The sequence below is a fragment of the Eurosta solidaginis genome, chromosome 2 (genome assembly GCF_040869045.1).
Source record: "Eurosta solidaginis isolate ZX-2024a chromosome 2, ASM4086904v1, whole genome shotgun sequence".
In the NCBI taxonomy this organism is placed as follows: Eukaryota; Metazoa; Arthropoda; class Insecta; order Diptera; family Tephritidae; genus Eurosta; species Eurosta solidaginis.
This window is the reverse complement of record NC_090320.1, coordinates 199,515,011-199,535,319: the sequence shown is the minus strand read 5'-3', so window position 1 is coordinate 199,535,319 and position 20,309 is coordinate 199,515,011. Positions and strand designations below refer to the sequence as shown.

The 20,309-nt window shown below is 36.3% G+C and overlaps 1 protein-coding gene across 1 annotated transcript in view; it reads right to left on the bottom strand.

Annotated features, from left to right (window-relative positions):
- Positions 1-20,309, bottom strand: part of LOC137240500 (estradiol 17-beta-dehydrogenase 11) — a 143,384-nt gene that overhangs the window by 54,441 nt on the left and 68,634 nt on the right. Inside the window, exons 2-3 of the mRNA XM_067766873.1 lie at positions 586-739; positions 335-459 (exon numbers count right to left, since the gene is read on the bottom strand). Of these exons, the coding sequence (XP_067622974.1) occupies positions 335-459; positions 586-739 (279 nt within the window). The remainder of the gene's footprint in view (positions 1-334; positions 460-585; positions 740-20,309) is intronic.

The window sequence follows — 20,309 nt, the reverse complement described above, 5'->3', positions numbered from 1 at the left end:
TATTTTCGATATCATTTTAGAAATATTTGGAGATATTTCAGAAGTAACTATAGACCATTTAAGGAAATTCTTCAGACTATTTTTTATATGTATATTATTTTATATGTATATATTTCAGGACTCTTCAGTAATGGTTTCCGGATTGTGTATGGGTTTCCCTTAGGGATCATTTCAGGATATTTAGGCACCATCTTTGAATGATTGCGGAATTATCTCTGGATTATTTTTAAATTACTCTAACTTTTTGTGACTGTTTAAATGTTTAACTCGACGATGTACTCTCTTCGTGCGGACGCGTTGCGGGTAAAGGCTAGTTGATACATATTTCACTTACATCTCCAATTTCCTTTCGTATCACTTTAGCTGCTTTATAAACTTCCTCTTTATTAGAAATGTCAACAACATACCCTTTGCAGTAACCACCTTTAGCTTCAACCATTTCAATGGTCTCTTTAATACCTGAAATTTGAAATTATATTATATGTACATACATATATTCAAAATTCATAAATACAAATGTTGGATTTAAAAAAAATTAATTGTATTTTTTAAAACCTTTATAGCTCTTCAATCTCCGTTACCTACCCTCCTTGTTAATGTCCCACACAATTACTTTTGTTCCTAATTTTCCCAAACGTTGTGCCAGCAATCGTCCAAGTCCGTTACCACCGCCTGTTATAAGGGCAATATCTGTATTCAGTTCTTTTTCAGGATAGCCGAAAGCAATGTAAAATAAGTCCTAAAATATAAAAAATAAAAACAGGAATTAACTTTAATTAATAAATTAAAAATAGTGTGAATTAGTTTGTTGAACAATTATAAAAAGGTTATTCTTTCAAAAATGATGGTGCGTTAATTATCAAAAAGGAATACATCAGAGTGGTTTCTTCAGATATATAAAAAGAAATACTAAAAGTAGCCGGTTCCAAAAAGGTAATCGGTTCATGAAAAAAAAAATGGTTTCAAAGTGTCGAAAAAAAACCAGTTCTAAAAACGTAACCGGTTCCAAAAAGTATCCGGTTTCAAAAAAGTTATCGGTTCCATAAAGGTTATCGGCTTCAAAAAAAGTAACAGGTTTCAAAGTGTCGAGATTTTTAGAAATTTTATCAATTCCAATTTCCAAAGTATAGACATTTTTGAAAAGTTTCAAGTTCCAGAAAGTAGCCAGGTACAAAATGTTTGCAAAAAAGTCACCAGTTCAGATATTAGAATATCATAATGGCAGAGCCAATATGGCAAAGGCATCATAAATAACTTTTATAAACAAAATTTATATAAGACAGCCAAATTCATTCTCTAACTTTTTATTTCAAAGAATGTCGTATTTTTAGCCACTACACATGCTACTAATGTTTAACCCTTTCCCGATATTGTTGTCATATGGCAACAGTAAATTTTGAAAGGCCGTCAACACTCTGTTTTAAAAAATATCAACTTTTTTCGTACATATTTTCAAAAGTTGAAGTTTAATGGTTAAAAAGAAATAAACTAAATTAAAATCGCCCATTAAATATCGGTAATATAACATTTTTAAAATAAGGCTTCTAGCATATAGCACTTTACTCCGGAATTTGTGTTTTGCATTTTTAAATTTTTGAGGCGTTTTGGGAAAATGTTTTCATCAATTTTTGAATAAAGGGTATTGAAAAATGTCCACTCTGTCGTTTGGCATATAAATATTTTTTCGCTCGAAGCTTTAAAAGTCGTTCTAATTTTTATACTCAGTTGAGCAGAGCTCACAGAGTATATTAAGTTTGATTGGATAACGGTTGGTTGTACATATATAAAGGAATCGAGATAGATATAGACTTCCATATATCAAAATAATCAGGATCGAAAAAAAATTTGATTGAGCCATGTCCGTCCGTCCGTCCGTCCGTCCGTCCGTCCGTTAACACGATAACTTGAGTAAATTTTGAGGTATCTTGATGAAATTTGGTATGTAGGTTCCTGAGCACTCATCTCAGATCGCTATTTAAAATGAACGATATCGGACTATAACCACGCCCACTTTTTCGATATCGAAAAACCGAAAAAATGCGATAATTCATTGCCAAAGGCGGTTAAAGCGATGAAACTTGGTAGATGGGTTGACGTTATGACGCAGAATAGAAAACTAGTAAGATTTTGGACAATGGGCGTGGCACCGCCCACTTTTACAAGAAGGTAATTTAAAAGTTTTGCAAGCTGTAATTTGGCGGTCGTTGAAGATATCATGATGAAATTTGGCAGGAACGTTACTACTATTACTATATATGTGCTAAATAAAAATTAGCAAAATTGGATGAAGAACACGCCCACTTTTTAAAAAAAAAATTTTTTTAATTCAAATTTTAACAAAAAAGTTAATATCTTTACTGTATATAAGTAAATTAAGTCAAAATTCAACTCCAGTAATGATATGATGCAACAAAATCCAAAAATAAAAGAACATTTCAAAATGGGCGTGGCTCCGCCCATTTTCATTTAGTTTGTCTAGAATACTTTTAACGCCATAAGTCGAACAAAAATTTACCAATCCTTCTCAAATTTGGTAGGAGCATAGATTCTGTGACGGTAACTGTCCTCTGTGAAAATGGGCGAAATCGGTGGAAGCCACGCCCAGTTTTTATACACAGTCCACCGTCTGTCCTTCCGCTCAGCCGTTAACACAATAACTTGAGCAAAAACCGATATATCTTTACTAAACTTAGCCCACGTACTTATCTGAACTCACTTTATCTTGGTATAAAAAATGGTCGAAATCCGACCATAACCACGCCCACTTTTTCGATATCGAAAATTACGAAAAATGAAAAAAATGCCATAATTCTATACCAACTACGAAAAAAGGGATGAAACATGGTAACTGGATTGGTTTATTGACGCAAAATATAACTTTTGAAAAAACTTTGTAAAATGGGTGTGACACCTACCATATTAATTAGAAGAAAATGAAAGTTCTACAAGGCGAAATCAACAGCCCTTGGAATCTTGGCAGGAATACTGTTAGTGGCATTGCATATATAAATAAATTAGCAGTACCCGACAGATGATTTTCTGGATCACCTGGTCCACCTTTTGGTCGATATCGCGAGAACGCCTTCACATATACATCTAAGGGCCACTCGCTTTTAAAACCCTCATTAATACTTTTAATTTGATATCCATATCATACAAACACATTCTAGAATCACCCTGGCCCACCCTAATGGCGATATCTCGAAAAGGCGTCCACCTATAGACCTAATGCCCACTCCCTCTTAATATGCTCAGTAACACCTTTCGTTTGATACCCATATCGTACAAACATTCTAGAGTCACCCCTGGCCCACCCTAATGGCGATATCTCGAAAAGGCGACCACCTATATACCTAATGTCCACTCCCTCTTAAAATGCTCAGTAACACCTTTCGTTTGATACCCATATCGTACAAACATTCTAGAGTCACCCCTGGCCCACCCCAATGGCGATATCTCGAAAAGGCGTCCACCTATAGACCTAATGCACACTCCCTCTTAAAATGCTCAGTAACACCTTTCGTTTGATACCCATATCGTACAAACATTCTAGAGTCATTCCTGGCCCACCCTAATGGCGATATCTCGAAAAGGCGTCCACATATAGACCTAATGCCCACTCCCTCTTAAAATGCTCAGTAACACGTTTCGTTTGATACCCATATCGTACAAACATTCTAGAGTCACCCTTGGTCCACCTTTATGGCGATATCTCGAAAAGGCGTCCATCTATAGAGCTAATGCCCACTCCCTCTTAAAATGCTCAGTAACACCTTTCGTTTGATACCCATATCGTACAAACATTCTAGAGTCACCCCTGGCCCACCCTAATGGCGATATCTCGAAAAGGCGTCCACCTATAGACCTAATGCCCACTCCCTCTTAATATGCTCAGTAACACCTTTCGTTTGATACCCATATCGTACAAACATTCTAGAGTCACCCCTGGCCCACCCTAATGGCGATATCTCGAAAAGGCGACCACCTATATACCTAATGTCTACTCCCTCTTAAAATGCTCAGTAACACCTTTCGTTTGATACCCATATCGTACAAACATTCTAGAGTCACCCCTGGCCCACCCTAATGGCGATATCTCGAAAAGGCGTCCACCTATAGACCTAATGCCCACTCCCTCTTAAAATGCTCAGTAACACCTTTCGTTTGATACCCATATCGTACAAACATTCTAGAGTCACCCCTGGCCCACCCTAATGGCGATATCTCGAAAAGGCGTCCACCTATAGACCTAATGCCCACTCCCTCTTAAAATGCTCAGTAACACCTTTCGTTTGATATCCATATCGTACAAACATTCTAGAGTCACCCTTGGTCCACCTTTATGGCGATATCTCGAAAAGGCGTCCACCTATAGAACTAAGGATTACTCCCTTTTAAAATACTCATTACCACCTTTCATTTGATACCCATATCGTACAAAAACATTCTAGAGTCACCCCTGGCCCACCCTAATGGCGATATCTCGAAAAGGCGTCCACCTATAGACCTAATGCCCACTCCCTCTTAAAATGCTCAGTAACACCTTTCGTTTGATACCCATATCGTACAAACATTCTAGAGTCACCCCTGGCCCACCCTAATGGCGGTATCTCGAAAAGGCGTCCTCCTATAGACATAATGCCCACTCCCTCTTAAAATGATCAGTAACACCTTTCGTTTGATACCCATATCGTACAAACACATTCTAGAGTCACCCCTGCCCCACCCTAATGACGATACCTCGAAAAGGCGTCCACCTATAGACCTCATGCCCACTTCCTCTTAAAATGCTCAGTAGCACCTTTCGTTTGATACCCATATCGTACAAACATTCTAGAGTCACCCTTGGTCCACCTTTATGGCGTTATCTCGAAAAGGCGTCCACCTATAGAACTAAGGATTACTCCCTTTTAAAATACTCATTACCATCTTTCATTTGATACCCATATCATACAAACACATTCTAGAGTCACCCCTGGCCCACCCTAATGGCGACATTTCGAAAAGGCGTGCACCTATAGACCTAATGCCCACTCCCTCTTAAAATGCTCAGTAACACCTTTTATTTGATTCCCATATCGTACAACTAGAGACACCCCTGGTCCACCTTTATGGCGATATCTCGAAACGGCGTCCACCTATGGAACTAAGGATCACTGCTTTTCAAAATACTCATTAACAGCTTTCATTTGATACCCATATCGTACAAACATATTCTAGAGTCACCCCTGGTCCACCTTTATGGCGATTTCTCGAAAAGGCGTTCACCTATAGAACTAAAGCCCATTCCCTTTTAAAATACTCATTATCACCTTTCATTTGATACCCATATCGTACAAACACATTCTAGAGTCAGCCCTGGTCCACCTTTATGGCGATATCCCTAAATGGCGTCCATCCATAGAACTATGGCCTACTCTCTCTTAAAATACTCTTTAATACCTTCCATTTGATACACATGTCATACAACCACATTCCAGGGTTACCCCAGGTTCATTTTACTACATGGTGATTTTCCTTATTTTGTCTCCATAGCTCTCAACTGAGTATGTAATGTTCGGTTACACCCGAACTTAGCCTTCCTTACTTGTTAAAACTAAGTTTGTTGCCATATGACAATAAATTTATCTTAAAGTGTTAACTTGGATTAGATTGCAGAGGAAATTTATTTGCGAATGAAACTGGTAGCATAGAGACGTGTTCTTGTTTGCGGAATAATATTTTCAAATATGGCAAGAAAAATAAGCGGCAGAGTTATAGAAAACAGTTTGGAGAATTTCGACGACTCAGATCTGTCAGATTTTGAGGATTCGGAATCGGAAGAAATATTAGAGGATTTATTTGAGGCATTTGACAATAATGAAACTTTCATGATGGAGGAGCTTTCTCGTCAAGGTCCGTATGATATAAGTATTACAAATATTAACGGAGAATGTAATGACGAATTAGTTTTGGATGCAAATGGCTTTAGCTCAGAAGCTCGTGCTTCGGACTATCAACCAAAACAAGTTATTGACTTTCGATGGAAAAAGACTTCGTGGGCTTCTCCTCAAGCTGTGTTTTCTGAGTCTTATTCAAGTAATGATGTAAAACTTCCAGTACAGTACTTTTAAGAGTACTTCACTGAAGATTTTTTTTTGAAGGAAGCAACAAATCAAGCCTCTCTTTTAAAATATGGTCGATCATTTAACTTAACGAAGTAAGATTTTTTTAAGTTTCTTGGGTTGGAGGTTATGATTGGTACAATTGGTTATCCCAGATCGGATATGTACTAGAGAACACCCACATATATTCTGGCATTTCGTCAAAATATGCCAAAGAATAGATTTCATTCCTTGCGGAACAACTTGAAATTCACAACAAGTGATTCAGGCAATGGCAAACTTTTCAGCATTGCTCCATTAATAAATATGTTGACTAAAAAGTTGTATACTATCCCCAAAGAGAATCTTTGTGTGGATGAAATGATGGTACCTTTCAGAGGAAAGACTGCCCTAAGACAATACATGCCTAAAAAGCCAATTAAATGGGGAACTAAATTATTATGTCTATGTTGTTCAAATTGCATGTTGTATGACTTTGAAATATATCAAGGAAAAAATACAGTTATTTCCGGACAAAAGCTAGGATTTTGCTCCGATATTGTAATTCATCTCACAAGAACCATTCCCGAAAACAAAAACTTTAAGTTATTTTTTGACAACTATTTCTCTACACTTAATCTGATACTGTACTTACAGAAAAAAGGTATTTGGGCTACGGGAACAATTAGACGAAATAGGTGTAGTAAAGTGTCTTTGAAGTCTGAAAAGGAACTGAAAAAGGAAGGTAGAGGTAGTTTTGATTACCGCATCGAAAGGGAGGACATTCTTTACGTCATAAGATGGCTTGGTGGAGGTATTTTCCAATTGATTTCATCAATATATGGCGCAGAGCCGCTTAAAAATGTGCAAAGACTTTTAGTTGAAAAAATAGACGAAAGTTGAAATAGCTCAGCCAAACATTGTGGCAGTGTACAACAAGAACATAGGAGGAGTTGATAAAATAGACTATCTTCTTTCATTGTATTGGATATCGATACAGTCAAGGAAAAGGACACTTAAAATATTTGACCACTTTATTGACCTGGCCATATGCAACTCATGGCTGGAGTACAGGAAGGATCATGAGGGTAATAATAAAAACCAAAAGCAGAAACACATGTATCTGTAAAATCCTGTAGTATTGAATGGATTTTTTTATTTAAAACCTTTTTCTATTTTTTTAAGGTAGTTTAGAACTCTTGATTTATAAAAACATTTACATTTTGATGTCAAACCAAATTTTAATAAACGTACGAACCTTTATTAGAAAACCAAAAAAAATCTGCTTTTCTTTGCCATACAAAACATGTTTTGCCATAGGGCAACATAAAAAAAGCACTTAACAAAAAAAATTTCCAAAAAAAACTTATTTGTATTGTTATTGGTGTTAAAACAAATATTTAGACAAAAATTTGGATTTTTTGAATGGCGCAATAAAAAGATGTAGTGGAAGGGTTAAAACATCGTAGTAAAAATATAGCGATTCCGGAACAGTAATCCCTTGATTTAATTTCACGATTTCATCAAAAGGGCTATATAAGATAATATGTAGTTAGGATGCAGTTAGGGAAAAGGAAAAAGCAACAAAAGAAAAAATTAAAAGTTTGTTGCTTAAGTCTTTCGTGCCACAAGCAACGTAGTGTGACATGCATGGCTGAGCGCGTAAATTACAGGAAATACAAAATATAATGAGCGGTTATAAAACTATTTGTAGTTGCTGCGTTATAAATAAGTTAAGTTTTGTTATGACAGAATGCAAATATTGTTTATGTTTATTTTGTTACTCTTTAAAAGTTGAACATAAATTTGATATCTATTGTGACAGGCATCTGCATCATGGCTTATAGAGCACTAATAATATTTATTGCATGTGTGTATTCTACATAACTGTGTGTGTATGTATATATGTATAGTCCTATTGTATGCTGCCAATAACACACCTTATTATTATTAGATATTAGATGTAATCATAAGCAAAACACTAACCTAAATACACATTTACATAAGCCGAAGGTTTATTGTGGAGACTAAAAAGAAAAGAGCGAAGAAGTAAAGTGGTGGAAAATTTGTGTTAAAAGTAAAAAACTAATAATAACAAGCTTATGTAAAGCAAAGTGACCTTGACCTGCCACAAATGCACGCTAGCAGCAACAAGTAGTGAAACGACATTTTTTACCACATCACACATCGACACATACGATTTTATAAAGAGTTTATTTCAGGTTACAATAATATGCATAATTTTAATTTATAAATAACTACTAGCTTGATATATATTTTTTAAATTTTTTATTGTCATTCTTGAGTCAATTATTTATAAGTGACAAAGTCATGTCAACGTTAATTGTCTGTCATCAACGTATAAAAAATAAATAAAATATAAAAAATAAAACTCTAGTCAACAATTGGATATTTATGTTTGTATGCGCATATAAAGTTTTTAATTGTGCTGATGTATATTCTCATACAGGATGTGTTAAAATTAGTGGATACTTTTTCAACAATTCGTAAATAGCAGCGAGAAATTTTCACCACATAAGTTTCGAAAACTTTTGAAGAAACTTACCTGTTTGACAATTCCAAAATGAGATAATTTTCCCTTTTTAGTTTCCTTTCCCACCTTTTTCAATTTAATTCATAAAATTGCAATTCAAATTCCGAACTCACAATTCATGTTTAGAAAATATTAATTCAAATTAAGAAGATTAAAAAGATTAAAATTAAAGTTCAGAATTTGTATTTAAAATTCAGGAAGTTACAACTCTTATTCAGAAAATTAAAATTCAACCCCAGAAAATACCAATTCCAATTCCGAAAGTTGCACTTAAAATCAGGGACATAAAAGTTATAAGTTTTATCATATAAGCGGTGCTTCATAATAATTTTTGAATAAAAATTTAAACATTTTTGTTCAACAATAATTTTGTGTCAACATTTAGTTTTTATTTTACCTTCAACTATTATTTGCCAACGCTTATTTTTTATGTTGGTTCAAGGCGAATCCATACCAGGTGGTGGCAAAGCAAATTCAACCAATTTGCCGCGCAGAAGAATGTCAAGTCAAAAGAAAATTTTCATAAATTTGATTAACTGACATAATGTTTTACAAGGCGTTGTATGGAAAATAATCAAGAAGAGGCAACCAGCTGTTGGGATAACAATACCTCAGTACCACTCGCCTTGCATTGTCTTCCTCGAAATAGCTGACACTAATTGATTAGCCGGTAAATCAAATTTTAAAACCTTTTTATCCCAGTTCAGCGGAGGCTTCCACGCGAGTTTATTATGATCAATTATCCGGTAAAAATAAAGGACTTTATCTGGTAACTAGACTAAGTAGACAATTGAAAAGTAAAGTTCCCTCACCTTTGATGCACCTTGATCTATAAGTATTAGTGTTATCAGGTTCCAGATCGGAAAACCCACCAATCTACTTGGCTTTGTGCTGACAAAAAAATCCAAAATCTATGGCTCAAAGACCAATCAATGACAAAATGATCGATGTACGGTATAACTCCAAATACCGTATTTTACGAACAATAGAAGGTCCGAATATCAACGAGGACCATCATATTTGGCCTCAAGAACTCAAAAAAAATTTACTCATAGGCATGGTTTGGAGGCTGATCGGAACAATGGACGAAAATGCACTAAATACGTTGAATGATGGAATGTCTAAAGACTGATGTTCGGAGTGTATTTAAGTTATGGAGATAACGCATTTTCTCATTACTAAGCAGCAAAGGAGATATGTGGTCGATTCCCGAGCTCCATGAGATAGAACGTACCGTCGAACTATGAGAAAATAAAAATGGTAATATATTGGTTCGTGCTCGTATTAACGCCTTTACAAAATATCGAGGTACGATGGTGGTACACTGAAATGACAGCTCCTGAAATCCCTAACCGATTTCGTACATAGAACAGGCTGCCGTAGGAATATACACTATGCTAACCTTGTCGAAGAGGAAAGCAGACTATCAAGGGAGGCACGAGTCACCCTGGCACAACTTTGTTCTGTGTACTGTAACAGTTTAAACTCTTACTTGTTCAGAATCAACCCCGACATACGTAACCATCTGTTCAATTGCAATGTGGGATCTTTCCCTCTAACACCTCTCTCACTATGGTCCACCCCTATTGAAACTGCTAGTTGCCTTGAAATCCCGTTAGGGGACTTTGATGACAATTTGTGGTCGCACGATCGCATCCCTCCCGAGCTCACACAAACAACAAGTCAGTATGCTCAGATCTTGTAAAAGATTGATGCCCACAACAGCATTATCTAGCAACACTATTAAACAAAAGAAAAATTCAAATTACTTTCCTATTGCCAACAAAAAAAAAATACTAATCTTTCATAATAATTATTAAGAAATGTAAACAATAAACTTTGACTTATAATTAATATTAAAAAAAAAAAAATACTTGAATTTTAGTTTGAAAATTATTACAAAGCAACGCTTTGGATACATTTTTGGTTTCATGCTACTTTTTCAATTTCAAAATTTGAAATAATAATTAAATTGGGTCTCTGCTTCAAATTCAGAAACTTACAATTAATGTTCAGAATTTCTAGTTCAAAGTTTTATACTTAAATCTGACTTTCAGTAAACCTGAACAGCGCTTATGTTTTGAATTTAGAAAATATCAATTTATATTCACAAAATATCGATTTAAGTTCAGTAAATTACTACTGTAGCTCATATCTGAAAGCCGTAAAATTGAAATAATGTTCATATGGTTGAAATTCATATTCAGAAACTTTCAACTCATATTCAGAAAACTAGATTTCTTTGCAGTTCAAAATTTCAAATTCAGATAATTACAATTCATATTCAGAAAATAAAATTCAAATTCAGAAAACAGCAAATTATGGACGCACTTCAACTCTTTTCAAGTGGTTGGTATAAAATTGACAACAAAACGGGAACTAAGCTTTTACTCCATTGTATGGATTTTGCCTGTTCATCTGCTATGTTGCTCTTGAGTGACTTCGAGAACTATGTTTAAGTGAATAAGAATCGAGGTATGATGGCACATTACATAATAAGCCCTTAGTATTTTCGACAATAAAGTGCCAATATTTGCGAGGTTATCTTTAACATCCTTTATTCATTAAAGGTATTTGTGTGTAAGGTATGTGCATGTGATTTGTCCTCATCATTCTCTCACCTGTCAACTTGTAATGCAGCTTGGCTGTCGTTTTATATTTTGAGCATTTTTATACCTTTCATGAACATGAAATGGTATATTAACTTTGGTCCGATGTTTGTAACGTTGAGAAATATAGAAGATAGACTCACCATTAAGTATACCGAATTGATCAGGGCGACGAACTGAGTTGATATAGCCATGTCCGTCTGTCCGTCCGTCCGTCTGTCCGTGCGTCTGTCTGTTTGAACGCAAACTAGTCCTTCAAATTTTGAGATATCTCAATGAAATTTGGCACAAGGATGTATTTTTGTATTATATTAGACATTTGTCGGATTCGGTAGGATCGGACCACTATAACATATATCTCCCAAACAACCGATCGTTCAGATAAGACGATTTTGATCATTCCTGCCGCAATTTAGAAAGTGTGAACGTAAAACTCGGTGATATATATTCTAATATATCATAGGAGATATACTGAAAAAATCACTTTGATCGGAGCTATATATAGTTATATCCCATACAACCGATCGTTCAGATAGAAAGATTTTTGGCCATTTCTCCCTTAGTTTCCAATATAAAACGTGAAACTTGGTAATATATATTTTAATATATCATAGAAGGTTTCCTGTAAAAATCATTTCGATCGGACCTATATATAATATATATCCCATACAACCGATAGTTCAGAAAAGGGGGTTTTCTGCCATTTTTTATTTTATATTTATCTTAAAAATCGTTAAGTAGGTACATCTGTTCACTATATATTTCTTATCTTATACATCCGATTATTTGGAGATTACGAACGGGATAAGATCAGTGTTCAGCTCCATTCATGAAAGGTATGAAGTCTTCGGCACAGCCGAAGGCAGTCCCGTCCTTACTTGTTTGTACTGTCTTTCGCTGACCACCAGTAGCGTAAGTTTGCTTGCCAGTGTTATTTATCATAGCGTGAATAATTTTAGCAGATGCGGGAATATCTGCTATTTTTTTATTTGCTTGCTTTAGTTTCCATTAGTATTCGTTAATTATTGGTATACATTGGTTCCGAGCATGTCGGTTCTAAAACTCCCGGTAGACCACAAAATTTTTCTTCTTTTTAAATTTTTAGTGTAAACTTCTTTGGCTTAAAAATGAAACCAAGTTTTGCGCGCTCCTTCCCCGAAAGCTGTTGAAATTTGAATGTTAAACCAAATTCGGTGTGGTCCTGTACATAAATATGTATGTAGAACAGAAACTGTTTAGATGTAGTCTCAAATTCACTTTCAATTATCGAGGATGAATGCTCGCGCCCCCAACAGGTGTTGTTTAATATTTTTTCGGCAAAATATTATCGTTATTTATAGAAATCAACGCCCTGAATTTGTAGAGGCGCAAGTCCTATAAATTATGTACTGAAGTGTATTTGTTTAATAATTTCCTTAGATAGTTTCTATATGACTGAAATTCGTGATTGTAAATTTTTTTTAAATAATCACATGCTAAATTTTAAGCTATCACCATAGAATTCATATTAGTTCAGAAACGCCAGTTTGGCCATTCATACTAAGAGGAGTAATAAAATTTGTATGTGTTGGAAAACCAAACAAATTTTACAGTAGCGTGATGCAGATTAAATTTCTTAGTTGATATAATAATAAAACGATGAGCGATTACTTCACATATGAAAAACGTCCATAAGTATATTTTAATTGACATTCAACAGTGCCAAAAAGGCGTATCATTCATATTTGAAGTGCGAGAAATATTGTGGAAACTATAGGAGGTGCCTTTCTTTTTCCTCGGGTTTTGATGTGACCATTTTTAACCATCTTTTTTATCTTACACCTTATGTACTATATCTTATACCTTATATCTTTTATCTTACATCTATTATCTTATACCCTATATTTTTCTTATACCTTATATCTTTTATCTTACATCTAGTGTCTTATACCTTATATTTTTCTTATATCTTACATCTTTTCCTTCGCTTTTAATTCTACATAAATGTCTTATCAGAAGAATGTGCAACGTTGGTCCTCTAACGCACTCTATAAATCTTTTCAAAAAAATGTACATTCTTCCCATGAGACATTTAAACAAATTTCTCTCCATTTCCCCTTACAATAAAACTTGATAAGTGAAATATCATTGATTCAAAACTATTTTTTGCTAAGTTATAGCTTATTATTCTGGTCTACGACCCTTTCAACTTGTTTTATATCTAAGTTGCCGTAGTATTTAACCGATCCCGTCCATTTATACTAGAAATATTTTCTGCTATAAGGAAAATATGTGTACCCAATTTTAGTACGATATGTAAATTTTTCTTCGAGTTATGGCTCCCGAAACACAGAAAATTGCTTAGTCATAAAAGGGTCGGTGCCATTTATTGTTATAAATCCACTGGGGAAATGAAATACCATTGTTATAAAGCTCTTTTTTGCAAAGATATAGCTTACTTTATTCGTCCACGACCCTTTTATAAATCTTTTATATAAAAGTGGGCGTGGTCCTTAACCGATTTCGGTCTGCCGAATTTTGTTATGATAGGTTTAACGGTTTTTGATTTATGATAAATAATATTTGTCAAATTGATTTTATCTCAAGTGGGCGGTGTCACGCCCATTTAAAAAATGTTTTTTACATCTTTATCAAGAGTCTCAATATCAGCCCACGTTTCAGCTTTCTAGGTTTATTATTTACTAAATAATCAGGTTTTTTGTGTTTTCCAAAATGTTATATATATAAAAAGCGGGCGTGGTTATCATCCGATTTCGCCCATTTTCAACACCAATCTATTCTGGGTCTAGATAAGCTCGTGTAGTGAAGATACGTGGGTGAAGATACCTTAATATTTACTCAAGTTATCGCATTAACGGACAGACGGACGGACGAAAATGGCTCAATCAAATTTATTTTCGATACTGCTGATTTTAATATATGGAAGATTATATCTATCTCCATTCATTTATACCTGTATAACCAACCGTTATCCAATCAAAGTTAATATAATATGTGTGCAAAGCACGCTGAGTGTAACAAACAAACAAACAAACATCTTATATCTTGTATCTTATATCTTATATCTTACAACTTATATCTTATATCGAAAGTCCTTTAAACCCTACAAATCTCCCAGCTGAAATGCAAGCAGCGAGCGACCTTATAAGCCCGCAGTAGCCCAAATCTACAAAGCATTTCTCATACTAGCCTATATCCCCACGGATGGACCAGCTAGGGCTAAGGCAGTCTTCATACTCAAAAGGGTCAGGATATCCTGCAACAATCCTAAGGGTGTTAGGTGTGTTATAAGTCTGACCGCTAAAGAGACTGCTGGATAGCTACATCAGGTGATTGGCAAATCCAGAACTAATATGCAATAGCCAACCTGCTTATTTTAAAGGAAAGTCCGAAGAGACATCACTACACGCTATCACCTCAAGTATGGAGAAGGAACTTGCCTTCACAGATTTCACGCTCGGCATTTTCCTGGTCACAGAAGAAACCTTTAACCACGTTCTTCCAACAGCGGTTACGATTTCGATGGGGGTGGAAGAGCCTCTTGTGCAAATCGTTGAACACCTTTTAAAAAGAGGATCTATTATTTCCGAAATGGGCAATTCTCCATTAACAAGGTATGCTAGCCGAAGCACTCTATTATCTAGGCTGCAGTCTACTGGATGCCAGGTCAATGCATATGCTTATGACATAGCCCTGACGGCACTGGCAAACATCTTCCGAACTCTTGAAAAATGCACTGAATCTAACAAAATCTGGGCCTACGGAATCTAGCCTCAGCATCAGCAGTGAAAAAACTAAGATGGTGCTCTTCACCCGCATACGCAATATACCAACGGTGCAGCGGATGGTGGCTTTGCTTACTTGCGATGGCTTCCCCTCCACTCCCACCAAAGTTCTTGAAACCGTCCTATTTCTTCTCCGCGCTGACATTTATGGGAAATATTCTGCCAGCTGTAACGCGGTAAGGCTGAACGCAATCGAACCTTGGGGGGACTGCCGGTCCTGAAGCAAGTCCCCCTACGCTTACTAGACCACTGCAGTGTTTTTCAAGCTGTGCTTATAGCTATCTGGGAAGCTGCTCTCTATATAATTAACCTGCCGGTGACTAACTCTGTTTCCATTTTGTCCGACAGCCAAGCTGTCATAAAATTCGTGCAATGTAGTGATACAGCGTCACTAGTAGCGCTAAAGTGCAGGGAAGCTCTAAACAAGCTAGCTGATAAGTGCAACCTAAGTGTAATATGGGTCTCAGGCCACAGTTACATGTCGGAAAATTTTGCTGGTGATGAGCTAACAAGGGAAGGCACCAGCTGGCAACAATCACCTCTGCTAGCTGGGTGAATCCCCTTCTGAATACCTGCAAGTACTGGCTGCGATCTCAGTTCACGGAAAAAGCTAACGCGAGATGGACCATAGTACCAACATGTAGGATGTCCAGGCAAGTTTGGCTCAGCTGAAGGAAAGGAGATCGTAATCGGTCATATTTTTTAATCGCCTCTCTATTAGCCCATTAGTGGGTATTCTAATAGGTCACGGCACCCATGGGGTTCATATTTGCCTCCAAACAAATGACTTCTGCCGCAGCAGCAGGGACGAGGAAGAGACAGAAAGCGAAGGGCGTTATCTATCTATACCATTGCCCCGCCTTAAGGAAGACCAGGTACCGATGTCTTCACAGGCACTTCTGTGGGTGTATTACGAAGCTCGAATCCGCAAATGTAAACGAAATTCTGCGCTACATTAGGCAAGTGCACTGGTTTAGCTTTATGTGTGTATGAACCGCATTATACAGAGGGGAAACTAGGGCTCCCTCGCTTAGGCAGCAGAGGCGCCCACTTTAACCTTACCTATATCGAAACTGTAGCATTTTCAAGAGGAAGTTAAGCCGAGCCGTGCTAAGTTCGAAAAATTGCTTTACATGCACCTATTATTGGTAAATGTATGTGGAGCTTATATTTCTTCGATATATTCGAATGTATATTTTTATACGAATTCATAAGCAAATATGTTTTCTTGTTATGCCTAGGTTAACTGGGAAAAATTTACTATTAATGAAGTATATCTCATATGTACTTACGTATTTACATACGTATAGTACACGACATATTCCACTAATCACAGGAAGTTGCTAAACTGAAGTTATACAAATTTATGTAAGCCAAAGCATGCGTGCTTTGCATATGATGGATTAAGAAACTAAAAGTAAAACTTATGTATATGACTCAACAGTTTCAAAGTAAACGAGCTCATGAATTTGACTTTAGTAAAAAAGTAAATGTTCATTTTATTCAAGGATGGATATAAAAGCTAAAAATACAGCCCCAACCCATAAAAGTATTATGATCATCCAATTAACCGCAACACCGAAAGAAATAATCATAGTTTTCATTTTTGTTTTTTTTATGTATACATATATACGTCTGTGATTCTACTAAGTGGCTTTATTTTGTATTGAGTAAATTGCTAAACGATTTATAATACGCTCAATTCAATACAGACGTACTCGTGCCAGACAAACAGAGCCATTATTGAGGATACTCTGTAGGGAATCAATATTTATTAACAAAAATTCGTAATAAGGTTCTAGTGTGAAAACACAGAAAAGGTACATACATATTTTCTATGATTATGAGCAGCGGTGGGCACAACTACATATACACTGTTCCCAAATTGAGAATGTGTTAGTATACTCGAACTCGTAGCGAACACGAAAGCAAAATCAATTATTTATTTAGCTTCATTTAAATGCTTTTACTGTGAGCACGTGTCACACTTACTCAATGGTACTCTGTTTCAAGCGCGCGTGCGACACTTCCTTACTGTACGACCATCGAAATCGAACAAAATGAGCTGTCGTTGATTTTGCAAATTTGTCATTGTGTTCTCGCTAATGTTTTTGTTATAGCGTTAAGGATACTCCCCGAAGGCCTTGTGGAGTGTTATCGATGCTGTCGGTCCTTTGCCGGATGCAGATCCGGTACGTTCCGGTAACAAGCACTATTAAGGTACTAGCCCGACCATCTCGGGAACGGTTTAGAATGACCACATCAAACGTTCTAGGCCATACCGCCCTCCCACCTCCTAGATCCATGAAGAAATTTGGGTCGCCAGAGCGTAGGCTGTTAAAGAAACAGGATTCGCCACGGGTAGGTAAGGCTGACAATTGGGTTGGAGAAGCTATCTATTGCGCTGGCAACCCCTTCAAAGGGTTGCGCTACAGAACCCCTTGAATCAATTCGGTATTTTAGGCGCCTCTTACGACAGGCATACCTGCATCGGGTATATTCTAAGCCCCTAATCCGCTCTCGCTCATCGTATACGTATAAGGTCACTTAGCAGGTGCTGAGCTCACGCTCACCCCTTATTATGAGCATTCGCTAATGAGTTCAGACTCTTTGGACAACATTTAAGACATGTTATACGAGATCTTTAGACATGTTACTCAGGTAGCCTTCATCTAAGCTATTCTTTGGGATGCCTTTTCTCCAAAAAATGGATCAAAATTAATATTAAATCAGAGATCGATCTATTTGAAATAAAATCTTAGATATGGTTAGTCAAGGAGACGCATAGTGGGAGTGGTATATTGATCGTGAAGAGGAAATAGAGGGAAAAAAGGGAGATTGAAGGGGATGGGAAGGAGATAGGAGATGGAAAGTGATAACTAGAGGAAGAGGAGAGAGAGGAAAAAGAGGGAGTTAAACGGGGAGAGAGGTAGAAAGATAGATTCATTGTGAATACATACAAGTCAAACATCTTTCTGTTCCTCCATTGCCACACCTACCTGTCAAATAATAGCTGCCAGGGAGAAGGGCTGTCGCGAATGGCCAGGGAATGGAAGAAAGGTTTGTTTTTTGCTGGCGGGTATTAAATTGAAGTGCCATGCTTTGCCCTTTTGTGTTTCAAATCAGCTTTTGTTTTAAATGTGTATAAAGAAAATGAGACTAAAAATAAGTAAAGAAGGATAAGTTCGGGTGTAACAGAACATTACATACTCAGTTGAGAGCTGTGGAGACAAAGTAAGGGCAAATCACCATGTTGTATAAAGTCCTGGGGTAACCCTGGAATGTGTGCGTATGACATGTGTATCAAATGGAAGGTATTAAAGAGTATTTTTAGAGGAAGTAGGCCATTGTTCTATAGATGGACGCCATTTAGGGATATCGCCATAAAGGTGGACCAGGCCTGACTCTAGAATTTGTTTGTACGAAATGGGTATCAAATTAAAGGTATTAATGAGGATTTTAAAAGGGAGTGGCCCTTAGTTGTATATGTGAAGGCGTTTTCGAGATATCGACCAAAATGTGGACCAGGGTGATCCAGAACATCATTTGTCGGGTACCGCTAATTTATTTATATATGTCATACCACGAACAGTATTCCTTCCTAGATTCCAAGGGCTTTTGATTTCGCCCTGCAAAACTTTTTCATTTTCTTTTACTTAATATGGTAGGTGTCACACCCATTTTACCAAGTTTTTTTCTAAAGTTATATTTTGCGTCAATAGACCAATACAATTACCATGTTTCATCCCTTTTTTCGTATTTGGTATATAATTATGGCATTTTTTTAATTTTTCGTAATTTTCGATATCGAAAAAGTGGGCGTGGTCATGGTCGGATTTCGGCCATTTTTTACACCAATACAAAGTGAGTTCAGATAAGTACATGAACTGAGTTTAATTAAGATATATCGATTTTTGCTCAAGTTATCCTGTTAACGGCCGAGCGGAAGGACAGACGGTCGACTGTGTACAAAAACTGGGCGTGGCATCAACCGATTTCGCCCTTTTTCACAGAAAACAGTTATCGTCCTAGAATCTAAGCCTCTACCAAATTTCACAAGGATTGGTAAATCTTTGTTCGACGTATGGCATTAAAAGTATTCTAGACAAATTAAATGAAAAAGGGCGGAGCCACGCCCATTTTGAAATTTTCTTTTATTTTTGTATTTTGTTGCAACATATCATTACTGGAGTTGAATGTTGACATAATTTACTTATATACTGTAAAGATATTAACTTTTCTTTTAAAATTTGATTTAAAATTTTTTTTTTTTAAAAAGTGGGCGTGGTCGTTCTCCGATTTGCTAATTTTTATTAAGCAGACATATGGTAATAAGAGTAACGTTCCCGCCAAATTTCATCATGATATCTTCAACGACTGCCAAATTACAGCTTGCAAAACTTTTAAATTACCTTCTTTTAAAAGTGGGCGGTGCCACGCTCATTGTCCAAAATTTTACTAGTTTTCTATTTTGCGTCATAAGCTCAACTCACCTACCAAGTTTCATCGCTTAATCCGTATTTGGTAATGAATTATCGCACTTTTTCGATTTTTCGAAATTTTCGATATCGAAAAAGTGGGCGTGGTTATTGTCCGATCTGATATGAGTGCCCAGGAACCTATATACCAAATTTCATCAAGATACCTCAAAATTTACTCAAGTTAACGTGTTAACGGACTGACGGACAGACGGACGGACGGACATGGCTCAATCGAATTTTTTTTCGATACTGATGATTTTGATATATGGAAGTCTATATCTATCTTGATTGCTTTATACCTGTACAACCAACCGTTATCCATTCAAAGTTAATATACTCTGTGAGCTCTGCTCAACTGAGTATAATAAATATTAATTTCTAAAATCTAGTTAATAGATTAAATGTGAGCAGCCAGTTGAGCAAACATTTTAAAATATTGTTACGAACATTAGCAAAACTAAGGAGTGCTGCCAGCTCTAAGCCGATCTAAGCAGTGACGTGAATGCACATCAATAATTCAATCATTATGTATCTACATAAACGAATCAATAATTGCGTCTACATCTACACATATGTACACATTCCGACGAGCAACATTTACATACAAGGCAGCGAGAGATGAGATGTCACACACCGATGAATTTACTTATACGCTTATGTGTGTGCGGGAGACTGTAAACTACAAACACATGCATATACCTTATCTGAGTTGTCACAAGAGAGAGCAATAATTTGTGCACGTAGTTGTGGCTGGCGATTTTGTAGCCGAAACAACTAGTAACTTCTGGAAATCGAAG